The 15680-nt window shown below is 41.1% G+C and overlaps 1 protein-coding gene across 4 annotated transcripts in view; it reads right to left on the reverse strand.

Moving 5' to 3' along the window:
- Positions 1-1168: 1168 nt before the first annotated feature.
- The window catches only part of LOC131591598 (transcription factor 20-like), a 130442-nt gene continuing 115930 nt past the window's right edge, over positions 1169-15680 (reverse strand). For 2 of the 4 annotated variants that reach the window (XM_058862444.1, XM_058862441.1), the window contains 3 exons: positions 10194-10243; positions 7109-7236; positions 1169-3300 (listed from right to left, as the gene is read on the reverse strand). In XM_058862444.1, the coding sequence (XP_058718427.1) occupies positions 7153-7236; positions 10194-10243 (134 nt within the window). In that variant the 3' untranslated portion in view covers positions 1169-3300; positions 7109-7152. The remainder of the gene's footprint in view (positions 3301-7108; positions 7237-10193; positions 10244-15680) is intronic. The other 2 variants (XM_058862442.1, XM_058862443.1) reach the window with 2 other exon arrangements.

Consider the following 15680-nt stretch of genomic DNA (forward strand, 5'->3'; position numbering starts at 1 on the left):
TGCACACATCCCAGGGCCTCCACCAGCTCCTGCAGCACTCCCTTTATCCTTGTCATATCAACAAGCATCCTTTGCATGTTAAATCCATTCCATGGAAATGATGGGAAAACATCTTTTTCTTTGACCATGCGCAGCAGTGTTGACTCACTCTGATTAGCTTGGAAATGCTGCTAAACCATCACATTCAACTCCAGCACATTGGTGTAAGTCTCTTTCAAGAGATCCCGATGGGAGTCGGCAGAGGAACACTTGGAAAATGAGCTGCCTTATCCAAGCTCTCGTTAGTTCATTCCTCATCCAAACAGGTAATTCCCAAGCGGGTGCCAGGCCACCCATTCTCTTCTATACAACATCTCTTTCAAGGTTTTAAGGCTCTGCTGCAGGTCATTTCTGCTCCACAAATTCTAAATTAGCCACGACTTCCAAACCTTTCTTTCTGGTTTGGGGTAACCACGATGTCAAGCTGTTAATTGCTTTTGCAGGATGGAGCAGGTAAATGTTTTGCACAACAGCTTTCAAAATCCACTCAGCACTTTGTATTTTCTCAGCCAAAAGAAATTTTTATTTCCAACAGGATTTTATGACTCTTCTGAATAATTTCCAAATTCTCCCAGGAAGCCATTCCACATTGTTTAAATTCCTCCTGGCTCGGTTTTAGAATCACGACAGCTCTGGTTTCTGTAGACTTGGACCACCAAGCACAATCCTGCTCTACTGGAGAGCACCTCTCACCACAGCACTGGGGGGGTTAAGCCACAGCCGAGTTGAAGGATTTTAAGCACTTCCCACTGAGAAATACTTCCCATGGAGTCGACTCTGGTACCATTTCTTTATTTGCTCTACACAACTCCCACTACTTTTCAACCACAGTGCATGAGGAAATACTGAATCTCCATACTTGCCACAAGCTCCCACATGGAAAACCTCCAAGGCTCCCTCCTCCCAGCTACCCAAAAACCTTCTGCCTCTGCTGTGATACCACCCTGAAGAGCCAAAGTGAAAGTGTCAAATTCAGCAGTTCCAGCACACACTGTTCTGCTGTCACAGTGCTACAGAGTTGATTCTTCACCAATATAAAATCAATGCAATAACAGGATTTTTTTTTTGAATATGTAGAATAGAACAGACACTATGAAAAAAAAAACTATTTTTATTCAGTTGAAAAGAAGTCATTTACTCAATCACATTAACTATGCTAAAAATGACTTTTTTCTGACTACACCAGCAGTTAAATATTTTCAGCACCAATTCATGACACATTAGTGACATTTATCACAACAGGTCTATTTCTTAATGTAAAGGACATACTAACTTCAGTAGCTGCTACTGGGAAAGGAGTAAGCAGAAGGCTGCCCGTTCTTTCCAAATATTTATGAGTGAGAGTAGCAACTTCTAGAAATAAATAACTGCCAAATTATCTCCCAAATCTTTAAATCGATCTTTTAAAAATAGAGTTAAAATAGATATCTTAATATGAGCTATCATAGATTTTATTTTTATGTGCTGAATACTCCAAAATGTGAGTAGCTGAGCAAGCATCCAGTACATAACTTTTAAAATAGTTCTTCCCTCCCCACAATATCAACCCCAATTTTTTATCCATGTCATGCTGGTTAGATCCCTATCTCTAGTTGACTTCCCAGTAAACACCACGCTGTTTGATATCGCTAGGATAGGCTACCATCCTATGAGTGAAAGAAGTCAGTGACTTGGTGAAACACCACCAACTCACACAAACAGAAAATTCATCCAGTCATTGGCTTGTTAACTCTGAACATCAAACAAATCCTAAGCTTTAGTTTTTCAAAGCCTTTGTGGTCTTCCTCTTGCTGGGCCAGTTCAGAAGGTCATCACTGAAGGCAGAACCGATGAAGGCAAAGAAACAAAAAAGCAGCAGATAGTACTGTCTCTGTCCTTTTAAACAAATCAAGTTCGCACAAAACAAAAGGAGACAAGGTTAAAATGAAGTTTATTAGTTTTTTTGGTTTTTTAAGCTTTTTTTATATAAAACTGTTTGTGAAACAGCTATTTTTATTCCCATGGCAGAGTGACCCCTGAAAGATGCACTAACCCCTTTCTTAAGGCCTTAACAAGAAAAAATTGATTTTTTTTGTTGTTTTTGTTCGTAAAACCCAAGTGTTTTAAATTTCCATAATTTACAAAAAAAAAAAAAGAAAAAAAGAAAAAAATGAAAAAAATGAAAAAAAAGAAAAAAAGGGAAAAAAAGAAAAAACCTGACCCCAAATAACCATACCGTGTAGGCTTTTACACTGACATTGCCTCTTCCTTCCTTAGGAAAAGCAAAAACATAAAATTTAAAAAGGGCCAAGCGGATTTACCCCAATCAGTTTAAAGATACATTGACTCCACCAACATTCAGACTTCCTTTCATTCCCCACTCTGGCAGGTAAACCATGTCTTCCTCTCACCTGCCTCCCAAACTGAAGGCAGCTTCTTGGAATCTGGGGGTCACATTGTGGCCACACAGGACAGACACTGCCTTCCCCTGCGTGGTACAGGTGTTCTCACACCAATGAGGTGTATGGGACCTAGCAAGCAGCAGCCACCTCTTCATGAGTCTCAGGACCCAAGAGTCTGCAGATGTTGTTCAAGCGTACATTGTTAATAGTGTTTCTCAAAAATGGAAACCTCCCTACCCCTCAGACACAACTGCTGACACCAAATTACCTGCAACCATCCAAGCCTTCCTCTCACACCCTACAAACAATTTATCAGTATTTTATTTGCCTTTCAAAACTGAATTTCATTAGATATTGTGAGAAAGAAAGCAAGAGGAACAGAGACAAGTCCTGTTTGGACTACTCCCAGTTTTCCTATTCTTTCCCACAAAATGTTAAGCTCCACATACCTTGCTTTAACTTCGGATTTAATATTTACTTTAGCTATAGGTTTCTTTTTTAATTTATATGGGGTTTTAAAAATTTTAATCAAAAGCATCAAAAGGGATATAGCGCACCTTTCATTTAAAACAAAGTCTTTCAAGACTAAAAAATAGATCTTTATATATATATATATTTATCCCTCCCTCTTTAATTCCCCCCACCTGTTTCCTTTTTCCCCCTCCCCTCCCCACTGTCACTATGGAGATTGTGTCCATGGAAACAGCTGGTTCAGACTCCTTGGTCAGATTCTGTGATGTCATCAGTCTTGAGTGTGATGTAAGAATTTATGAAGGAAGTGCTGGCATTGGCAGGCACGTCGAGAGGGGGCATGGCTGCACAGTGGGAGAGATTCCATTCAGTCACGAATGTCCACCGCTTTTTATCTCAACAGCCTAACCTGAAAAACAAAGTCAAAATAATATTGAAATGGCTCCTTTCCCTCCATTTGCAAACAGGCCCCTCAGGCTTTGGAAAAACCCACTCTGCAGCCTACCACAGCAGCAACACCAAGAGCTTTTTAGTTTTGTGGACCAAGAGCAGATATACACAATGGCAAATAGTTTATAGAAGTTAATCCATGTGATAAAAAGTCTTAGTTTAACAACCAGCAAAAAAAAATTAAAGAAGCCCAGTTCTGAAGGAGGTCTGGGATGGCAGGATGATCTGTGCCACCATGGCCCGGCACTCTCACAGAACGTCTACCTTCAGCAGCCAGGCAGGAGCTCACTCACCGCATGTCCACTCCTCACATCAACCATGAGAATGGGAAACAGAGGAGCCAAGCATGTCCCAAGGCAGCGACAGCTCCTGGGATGCCATGAGGGACCACACCCAAATGTTTCCCTATAGGTCATGCTGCTACCATCCAATGGTGGTTTCCAGTGAATATGTAGCAGACAGTGAAACTAGTATCAAAATTACAGAAGTCCAGAAGCCAAACCTGGAACATGGCCAGATTTCACTAGTTAAAGGTGAAGCCGTGTGTGGTTTAACTAATTGAAGGGCAGGTGATATTTCTTTCTGCTGCTTTTTTAATCTGATTTTCATATTATGGAGACAGTTTGTGGAAGGACTAAACTTGTGATATCTTTCCAAGACAAATGTGGAAATATCCAAGTGCTTGGCACATGTTCTCCCTGTCCAGAAATTCTCTAAGGTGACAAAATGAACTTCAGGAGTTTGCTAAGTTGCTGGAGGCTCACTTCAAAAGAGAAACTACAAAATTGAAATTTAATTCCTCTAAGTTATGGTTCTCATTCTTAATCTACACAAAGAGAAAGCAAAGCTTGAAATAATGTAATCCTTTCTTCCCTTACCCCACAACACAAGTGAGCCCAGAAATTTATTTATTTATCTAGTAAGGTTACTTATTTACTTGGATATAACTTAGGTAATTCCCTTCCTACCACCTAATGAGTTTGGGAAAAGGAAAAAAACTTGCACCATAAGTGATGCAGATGGAAAGCAGTTAATGGAATTAGAGGTGTGCCTGGGAGCAAGTAACACCCATGTTCGTTCATAGCTGGCAATTAAACTCCAGGAACCCTGACTAAGTGTGATGCAGAAGTCAGTGCTGCTCTGATCATCAGCACACCAATTAGATTACATCCCAGCAAGCCTAACTCTTGGCTGCAAATATCCCCCATCCAGGGGTGCCAGGCAGAGAGCGAGTAAAGAGTCAGGCAAGTACATACAAAAACCAGACGGGCAATGTTGCAGAGCACCAGCTGAAGAGGAAAAGGGGAGGTTCCTAGAAAGTTCAGGCAGCTGCCCTTTGTGGTTTCATTACTGCGCAACTGTGAGCCCTCGCTGAAGGAGTGTCAAGGCCGTGTTGCTGTCTCTGGCTCCTGTACAACTGCAGCTTGCCCATGCCTGGAACTGGTCCAGAGCATTAGGCACCAGCTCAGGGAAGAAACAGGCTCAACACAGAGAGAGAGAGAGAGAGAGAGAGAGAGAGTCCTGCCTCGTTCCTGGACAAGATCCAGAGCACCAGACTCACTCTCACAGTCACTCTCCAGATCTGGACTTGATCCAAATGTTCTAGAGGCAACTGGCTCAGGGAGAGAGAAGCAACAAAGACAGAATACACTGACTTGCCTGGATATTATCCAATATGCAGGATTTTTCTTAACTTGCTAGGCCTGGGAGTGAACCAGGACTAAAACAGCCCAATAATCTTGCAATTGAGTATCCATTTTATCTTACACTAAGGCCAGCAGAAGGGCAGTTCCAGTACTACCTGGACTGCTACAGCATTCCCCTAAAGTTCTTTAATTACCACAGTAATACGATATTTTTATTTTTATTTTTTGTTATAATTAGATCTTTTAGATTTGCATGGCTTTTATTTTGGAATGCAAGATCAGGTTAGAATTAGAGAACCTAATTTTTAAGACATTCTGAACATTGGAAGGGAATAGCTAAATAGGGCCTTCTGGTAAGAACTACTTGAGGCAAAAATGGATTTGGAAAAAAATGATGCCTTAGAGAGGTATCTAGGGCATACAGTGAATACAGTGCAGAGATTCCACAGCCTGCAAGGTCTTAAGTCAAGACTTTCCTATGATATATAAAAAAAGAGCTATCACTGGAAAATAATGCAGGGAAGAAAGCTGTGAAAAGGTCTCCGGGACACAGTAATGTTCACCAGTACATTACAGAAATGGCCCAAAAATCACCAGACTTCTCTAGTGTTAAACAGTCAGAAGAGGCACCTTGGCTGTGGGACTCTGGTCCTGCTTTAATTTTACGAATTACATTGCTTGTTACACTTAAAGGAAAAGAGAAAAGCTTAAAGGAATCCCAGTGACCTTTACCATGGAAGGAGAAAGCTACTCAAACACTGAATACTGTTAAATACTGTTTACATGGTAACTGTTAAAACAACACTCCAACACTATTAAAAATGAAAAGTCACAGAGCACAGCTGAGCTAGACCAAGTCAGCAGTCAGTTTACAGAAAGTGTTTATATGGGACACTACCTGTCTTTTGCAACTGCACCAAAACCCCACAATCTTCCAATTAATCTCTCATCCTTCACACAAAGCACCATTAGAAGTACTTCACAATTACTTAACTTGAAAAACAGGAAAGATTTTAATTTAGGGAGGTGCCTGGGAAGCAAGGGAACGGCAATGAGGGAAGGGGATTACCATCAGCAGTTCCAAGAACTGACACAAAAGAGCAACTTCCCCTGCATGACTGCAAGAAAGAGACAGAGAAGCAAATAGCTTGAGTAAGAAACGCAACTGAGTAGTGAAATGAAGGCAAGAGACCTTCTTGGGCTGCAGTTTCATGGAAAGGGTGCCAACAAGTATTAATTTGAAACCAAGCACTTACTTAATTTTAATCCATCCTGCTGCCTTTCAACTGCAATGCATCTGCAATTGAATAAAAAATCCCAACCTCATCCCATTTCCTCCCACCTCAGTGCTACTTGCTCCTTGTGCAACTGTATTTTCCCAGCCACACAGTGAACCAGATTAGGAAAATGACCCAGCTCTGATGCTAACATGGCAAAAAGCTGTTTCAGACAAACTGAATTCCCCATCAAGCTCACACCTGGCTGTATGAACAGTGGGCCTAGACAAAGGAGGAGGCAGGAAGGAAGTGCAGTGTGGAACTCGGGGCACATTACAAAGTTATGGAATTGTGATCACTTCTGGATACAGTTCTACCTTCTATGCCCCATGTCTGCTTGCAAAACAGAGAAAAAATCTGGGCTAAAAGAAACACAGTGGGCTCCTGCTAACACTAATTTACTTATTCTTGGATCTATCTACATTTCCAGAAAATAGGAATCCTAGATTACAACAATCCTGAACTCATCAATATTATTTATTCCTTACATACAGAATTTAAGATACTTTAATGACTTCATTTATACAGAAGCTTACTATTAACTACTCTGAGACTCACAGAAAAAACCCTTCAGATCCTTATGGATGTGATACAAAAGGACATTTCTGCCACTGGTTTAGCTGTAATCAGTAATCAGGCAGTTATAACAGCTAACAAGCTTTGCCTTTCACTGTTTAACAGAAGAAAGTGCTGCAGAAATACAAAAACTGAACAGGATGGTAGCAGAGAAAAAAAATATTACAAATGTTTTGAATATACACAAAAGCACATTGATTTCTCACAGAAATGGGGAAGGCACTGGATGTAAGGCAGCAGGTGGAACTGGAAGCTCTCTCCCACTCACCTGTGCTTGCTTTTATATCCATTCCCAGGAGTACACTTCCCCCCTCACCCCCGCTCCGACTGCTCTGTGCTGAGGCTGCCCTTCACCATCTTGTTCTGCAAGGAGGGAAGAGAGCAAGGAAGGAGGGGCTGACAAACCAGCAAGCCAAACAGAGGAGGAAAACGAAAATAAGGGATAAACGGAAGACAGGGGTAGGGAAAGGGAACATACAGAAAGTGAGAGAGAGAGAGAAAGAGAAGTCAGTATTGGAGCCAGAAATAGACTTTTCAGACAGAGTTTTTCCCGAGACAAAGGCACGTAATTCCACAGAAGTAGAGTCTGAGATAGAAAAGACTGGTTAATTTTAAGAAACACAGAATTTAACACAAAAAGGTAGAACGAGCTTAGAAGCATCACTTTAAAATTGCCCAAACAGATGGTTTAAGACAATCTAAGATGGCTGAGCCACCAAAAGGTGAGATACCCCATCCCCTTTATGGCCTCTCCATGGCTCAGCATCCTCATCAGGTCTGTTGCAACCTCACTTGCTGTGATGCAGACAGAGAATCTGTGAGAGGAACGCTTCAAAAGATTATAGTTTTCAGACAACATTTTCCTTGTGATAAAAGCTGATATTTTGCATAAGTAGCATATTCAGGACATGGATGGTTGAAGCATCAATCCTGACAGAAGGAAACGGAAAAGCTCACTGGGGAGCACACAGAAAGGCAGGACCAGTCCCTTTGGACTTAGCTTGCTTATGCCCCAAGTGTCAAGCACAGTTAATGAGGCAAGAAACACCTTTGCTCTCCAGGAGCCTCTTACTGTGATGAAGTGTATTTACTGGTGTGAGGCACAGACTGCCAAAGGGTAAGAGGCCCTGTACCGGAGGACTTAATGCTGGAGATTTATAAAGTTAGGTCTTCCACCCATTAGCTACAGAATGGCAGAGTGAGCTATGAGACAGTTACTAATTTGCTAATAGTGCTAAGCTGGTGTTACCTAAAAGCATCACTTTCAACAGACTAATTGAAAGTCTTTCTTCCTCTCAACTGCTCATACTCATATCATGCAAAAAATTGATGCAATTTGTTCTCCAGTCATTCTAGAGCAATGGTTTTCAGCCTTCCTGTTCCTGCATTGTCACTGTCTGGAATTCTCCTTTCCAGCCACTACAATGAAGGAGCAGAGTGAGTTTATATTCTGCCCTGCAGAAGGACTGGGAAAAAACCAGTAAAGATTAGTGAAACGTGGTGAGGGCAGAGAAAGAAAGCAAAGAAAACTCTACTTGGCTTCAAACAAATTATTTGCGTCTTTACTAAGCAAAAGTCAACAAACTTCAGTGTCAAAGAAGGGCTGCTGGTGTTGAACTTCTGTTTTTGATACAATGAAGAAAGTGATCTGCAGTAAGATCTGAATAGAATTCAAAATTTTATTGCCTCATGAAATACCATTATGAACTTAACTGGTAGTTGTCCCTCTCCCATCCTGCAAGATTGCTTTAGAAATCCATGTGCCCTCTCAGATTTTTTTGGGGAGAGCTGGATTCTATGCCTGAATCTAAACCAGTTCTTTTCCTTTCATGGTTTGATCACCATCACTGCCAAGTGCTCACATACAGCAGCAGTGACCCAAGCCATCTATGTAACACTATTTTTCTGGAATACTTCAGGCAACAGGCAGTAAAATAAAACAGCCTTCAAATACACAACCCTCTGTCATGGTTTTACCCCAGCTGGTAACTAAGTACCAAGAAGAAAATAACTATCCCATCCAAAACCAAGACACACTCCAATTATCTTTAGTCAAGTATCCAAAGTTGAGCAGAGGTTGGCACTTTGGCAGTTACGTTACGCAGTATGGGGGGCTCGTCCTTCCCATTTTTGTTTGGCAAGATCTGCAGATTCTTGTAGCATTAAGGCATTAATTTAAGCTTGCTGTACATCGTCAACATTATTCCACAGTTGTGCAGAATAATTTATTTTCTTTTATATAATGAAAAGTAGGCCAATTCTGGATAAGAGCCTGAATGTGCACTGAATCTTCCAGCGTATTTTAAATACGTGTATATAAATACATCATTTTGTGGTAGAACATCCAGAAAGGAACACGCGGCTAATTCCTGTATGTTTACAAAAGACAGATTAAGAATAATCTGTGAAAACAAAAGACCACCAGATGTCAGTCTAATTCTAGGCAGGGATCTGCAGACAAGAACTAGATGGGGACTAATCCCTGCTAGAAAGCAAAACAATTCTTTCCTATTATCAATTCCTTTTCAGCACAAGCCATCCAAACTCTTGCACAATTCCTGTTGTATTCAACTGGCAACAAGAACAGTTGTTTTTCTGGATACTTTCTGACCATTTAAAACTGGAAGACTGGTATCCACAACCTCCCAGGGATGTAGCCTCCCTTAAGGGCTGGGAGGGGTGTTCCCAGCACCGTATCCCATTACTTAGGGCTATAAGAGAGTATGTATCGTCTACCTTGTCTCCTCTTTCCATACAGACAGCTCTTTGCACCACTGTGTTTGTAGGCTCCGGGGACAATTATTAAGGATGCCCAGACCCTGGGCAGAAGCAGCATGGGAGTCTTCTGACAAACCAAAGATTTACAGAACAACCCCACAGATCCACTGAAGGCCGAGTGGTTGCACTCAGTCCAGTTACTACTGGTAAACTAGAACAAGATGCTTCCAAAAACCAGGAGAACTTTTTCATAAAGTCATTTTCATCTTCTTTGCATCCTCAGTAAATCCAAGGAGAAAACCCAACAGTTCAATGCAACATCCAAACAGGAATAGCGAGCAACATATTGATTCTATCACAGAATTCAGGAAATGAAGCTGAGCTTTCTGAAGAGTCATCAAGGATCTAAAGAAACACTGAGCAGATGGAACAAAAATTGTATCTTCTTAATCTTGGTATTCTTCTTAAATTGATGTTTGCCCCCAGAATACACCACAAGCATAGATCACAGAATAATTGAACTAAAAGCATCTCTGACTACAGACATTATCCAGGTAATAAAATTACTAATCCAAATTTAGAAACCAGAAGAGGGCAGCAAAAAACCCAGGTCTAATCCAGGAGAGGATTCTTACCTTGTGCTTGGGGCACCTCACTGAGAAATTCTCTTCGTTTAGTAAACAATCTAAAGGAGGAGAAGACAAGCAATGGATTATTTTTTTTAATGAAAACCAATTTAAATAATACATCACATGTGTTAATCTTGCCTCACAGGATACATTTTTTTATTCAAAGATCTCTTACAGGAATACTTTGTTAGCAGTTTCATTCCTTCCACCCCCAAAGTTTTAGCAAACGAAATAACTGAACACCCCAAGTGACAATGCTGCTTGGATTACCACGCAGCCCCGGTTTTCCCAACGATCTGTAAGCAGCAAGAATGACAACAGCAAGTCTCCCAACCCCCTTCAGCTATTCGAGCCTTCTTCGCTTTACCACAAGGAAGATGGACACATTCATCCAATCTGAACAGACAATCTCTGCACTTCGTAGTACAAATGTTGCATTCCACCCTTACCCCAAGGCCCTGCCAGTATCAGGGGGAGAAGGGGTGTGCATCTCTAGGTATGGATGCATACAGTTTATCTGCAATCCCAAATCCTGGTGATAAGTTTACACTGTGACACTATTTCTGGTAGTCTGGTCCCCCATGCTGCTCTTAGATCTGCTTCCATGAATCATATATGTGAAGCTTCTATGATCTAAAAAATGGTGTAGTTAATTATTTAAACCTATTACGTAAAGTGAGGCACCTGTGTGGAACTGCTTATTTAGGAACAAAGTAAGCAATACTGCCACTTGAAAGAGCACTTATTTGGCAGCACTGCCAGAGTACGGATTGCTTCTCCTCGCATCCCCCCTCCCAGACTATGCCTCTAAGTGATGCAAGTTGGCAGCTCCTGGAACTTCAGCCACGGGAAAAGGCAGTGCTCCCCTGAGAGCACTCAGCTGCCTCCCCTGGGCACCCTGAACTGCAGGGTCACCTCTCGACCTGCCCAAACGCCCGATACCGCTCTGTTCCAATTGCCTCTTGCATTGGAGGCTGACCCAAGGCTGCCACCTCCTGAGGAAGAGCAAGCACCCATCCCCACCCCAGCACGACTGACCAACGCTGCCCTGGAGAATTCAGCAAGGTGCTTAGGACCTCCTGCCTGCTCCAACACACCCCAAGAGCTCACAAGTAGGCAAGTGCAATGGTAACTAAGATGTGCTAATTTAAAACGCTCTTAAGTATGTAGCATAACCGGTGCTACCTGCTGTTTCAATCTGCTGGAAGAGTTTAGCAGACAGCAGGAGACTGGAACTAAAGCTTGAGGGAAAAGCTTTCTAGATACCCAAGCTTTGGCAGAGCATCCCTCTGCTACGGAATGCTTAATGTTTCAACATGAATGCCTCTGGCCTCAATCAAAGGGAAACAGCATGCAAGAGGCTAAGTTACTTGAGAGATTTTAGGAAAGGGGAGTAAAAGCCTTAATCCTGTCACAGATAATTTCAAATGCAGCATTAGCAAATCACAGGAAATAAACAAAATGTCTTCTCATTATAAGGGCAGGAATCATACATTTAGACTACAGCATGAATTATCACTGCATAATACAGCAATCATCAAAAATATACAGAGCAATCATCAAAAACATACACAGTATGTTAGAACAGAATGGAGTTTTCTTCTTTGTTGGAAACCCAACATTGGTAATGAATGCAGTTCTTTAGCTAGTACATCAGAAAGGAAGACTGTACAAGGATCAGGAAGAAGTGCCAGAAACCTTGTACCTAATGCCTGATCTGTGTATGGGGCTCAATTTCTTACTAAGGTCAGCATTTTTGTTGCAAATACTAATAGCAGATTTAATTAATAGCAATTTTTTTCATTTCTGTTAAAGGACTACTATGAAAAATGTCATCAGCACAGTGTAGAAAATCAGCTGAATACCAATAAGGCAGAAATTGTTCATCATTACAAAGCTGGCCTGGATTTTGGTTAGCAGTTCCAAGTATTTTATATAACAGATTACAATTTGTCATGAAGTCAGCAGACACGGAGCTATGATCAGCTCATTGTGGCAGAAAGGGAAAAGAACTGAGACTTGTCCTTGTTTCCACAGATTTTTCTCCATAAAGTAGTCAGGGAAAACCTAAAACACTTTTAATAGAAGCAATTATTCTTCTGTAAGCTTCATACTTTTGTCTCACCCTCTGTGTTCTGCCTGTTACTCATCTTTAATGATACTTGTGAAGACACAGGATTTCTGTTCTCCGAAAATTCATTTTATTTTGCTGTTAATCTTTTCCTAATTTACAGTCAAAAATCTGTAAGTGGAACTGCCTGTGATATATGTTGTAGGGACAAGTGTGCTGCAACCATCAGAATCTGACTCCAGGTGGGGAAGAACAAGCAGAGGGAGAGGATATAAAATTTCAGAAAACAAAGATCCTGTTTCCATGGAGACATCCCTAGGACTAAGTTATCTTGAGACATCAGAGGCTCTTCATAAATTTGGACAGACGAAAGCCAAACACAGACAATGTTAACCACAGTCATTTCCATACAAAAATGACTTAAGTGGCACTACTGATCTTGATTTTTATGTAAATGGATAAGAAATGTTCAGCTCTCTTACACCCTATTTCGCCAAAGACTATTTTCTATGAAAGGAGATTAAAAGACAGCCTGAATTAGGCTATATAAAAGCATCCATATGTACAAACTGGCAACTTACGAAGCCACGTGCCTTGCACAGCACTCAATTAGCAACAGCGGGGCAAAGCCTGGTTCCTCACCGGGGTGGGATTGGACACAGACCATTGGCACAGAAGCCAGAGCCCAGGTCCCACCCCAGGACTGCCTTCAGTGCTGCAAGGAATTGAAGCCGTTCGACACGTTCCAGCCTCCAGCCCTTTCCCAAAAATGTACTGCCTTTCCCAAGGTGCAGGAACTGACAGGGACCAACACGGACGCAAAGGCAGAAACGCTTCAGCTCACACTGCAACTGCTTCAGAATGCAACATGGCTACTTCATCTCAACTAAGGCACAGTCACTTCCAGGAATTCAGACAAACCAAGTGTGTATGACTCAACATACCCTAAAAAACACTCTAGCAAGTGTTTTCTGTTTGGCTTTATTTCTTTTAGATACAAAACCAGTCATACATATTCCAAAAGCCTGAGAGCCCTTGTAAATGTTAACACACACTTCTGAGGATTCAGAACAGATCTGTGACAGATCCTAAATACAGCAAGGTGGCACCATCCTTCAAAGCAGGGTGGTTGACTTCAAAATGGCACTACCACTGAGCTCAAGGAAACTGAGAAGCACCTCTACAGTTTCACTACAGAAAGACAGTAGAACTGCAAAACCAATAAAAAGGGTTTACAGGCAGACAGCAGGCTGAGCAAAGAGAAAATAATGTTGATTTGTTTCTCAAGGAAGCCTACATTTTCTGCTTCGGCATAAATGAAAATCAGGTCTTATGCTACATAGCTTATTTCTTTTACACAGATTTATTGGAAGAGTGTCTGTAGATTAAGACAGCTTGATTACACCCACAGATAAAACCAACTGCAAACAAGGTCTTTTACTGTCACACCATCAGGCTGATATTTTGAATGCTGAGAATCTACTTCAAGATGGGGCTCTTTTATTTGTTTTGGTTGAAAACTTCAGCTGAAGCAGCCCAATGATTTCCTTAAAACTCTTTCTTGGAAAAAAGTTATTCTGCCCATGTTAAACATCCCAGGATTATTTTCTCTGAAAAGCTCTACAATATCCTGATTTTCAGTAGGACCTGGATTTTAGCTAAGGCATACCCTTGCCAGCTACCACAAAAACAGCAAATAGAACTCCTTGAAAGGTGACATGGGGATTTTCATGTGCACTTCAGAAGGAGCTTGTTACATTTTAATAGCTAGGTCCTTTTAAAAATTCCACCAAATCTACTTCTGTCTGGGGGTGATCAGGGCTTTCCTGTAAATGAACCTCTGCCCTCAGATTCAGGCACCAGACCCAAAAGCAGTGAAGCTGTCAGGGGACATTTCTAAGACTCATGCAACCCAAAAGAACAAAGTGACCATTTCAAAACTGCAAATTCGGAAGCACTGGTCCAGCAGGCAGAAGTGAGAACAGTACTGAGAAAGGCAATCAAGATACAGAAAGAATGGAGGCTAGCAGGAGGGAGACCAGTGCTACTAGAAGTCAGGAGCAGGAAATTAAGGACAAGTGCCAGCAGAAGGCTAAGACAAAGAACTGATTGGAACAAGGCATAGAAAGGTGAAACAGAGAATATAAAGGACAATATACGAGAACCAACCAGGACTAGTAGGGTGGGGTGTGACAGGGAGCTGAGTTAGGAGAACCAAATGGCAGTGATAAAGCCCAGAGAGGAAAAAAAAAAGGAGAAAACAAGAAAGGAGAGAAGAAGGTGAAGTAAGAGCAGAGAGGAGGAAGCCAGAGTGAGAGCTGGAAAACTGGACAAAGGAAAAGTCAGAAATAATTAGGAGGAATTGGGTCTTACAAAGAGACTGGAGTAAGAAATTTGTAAAGAGGAGCCTGAGACCAACTAGATAAAAGGCCTGTGGGTGGTATGAGAAGCCAGAGAGGAGAACATATCAGACATACAGATAGGAAAATGTATTTAAAAAAGCACCAATGAAGTCTTTTGTTCTCACTAAACCATACTCTTCTGGGAGTGAAACCAGAGACTCACCAGTTTTACCAACTCCTCCGCTATTTTTAAAATATGTTTGTGAAACTCACAGTCCAAGTATCCCATCTCCATGCAGCTCTTGCAATTTATTACTGCCGTATTACTCAAAGGAGGGAAATTAGCTTGGAATTGTGCACTCCGACAGATGGCCACATGACAACATGATGTCTCATAACAAAATTAAAAGAAAATGAAGTAAGTGTAGCCTTGGAACTTGAACACAAAAAGCTACTCTAAAAAAATCTCACAGGTTGCAAAGTCAAGACAAAAGTGAAAAAAAGCCAAATTTAATCTAACCCAGGTCTAGATATTATATAGCAGACATGTTACATTTAAAATGGACTAAATACTATGATTATATACTGGTTTTTGTACATGACACTGCATCTTCCATGCATGACACAAACTGCTCTTGCGATTCAATCGTGATTGTTCAGTATATTTATCATTTTGGATGATCATACATTTGCTGAAGTGGAGTAGAGTTAATATATCTGAAGAAAAAGGACAGTATATGAATTTTGATATCTGAATTTAGAACCCAGAAAATGCTACATACTGTGTCTAGTAAAACATGAATTTAAATTAAGCCCTCAAATTTTTGGGAACATTCACTATAATTTATTTTTGTTTTTTCATGGTATTGAAAAGGGCAGGTCACAAACCAGAAACAAATACATACTAAACAAAATACGAATGTGAATCTGATTGGAGATTGTGTGTCTCAAACACTGTACAAAACCAAGTTTATTAACGTTCATGAAACTCTCAGGCATGACGGAGATGAGTATCACAGGAAATTTCCCAGTTCTACTTTCAGAACTGAAAAGGAATCATCTGCAGTAAGTACGACACAG

This window comes from Poecile atricapillus, chromosome W (assembly GCF_030490865.1).
Source record: "Poecile atricapillus isolate bPoeAtr1 chromosome W, bPoeAtr1.hap1, whole genome shotgun sequence".
Taxonomy (NCBI): Eukaryota; Metazoa; Chordata; class Aves; order Passeriformes; family Paridae; genus Poecile; species Poecile atricapillus.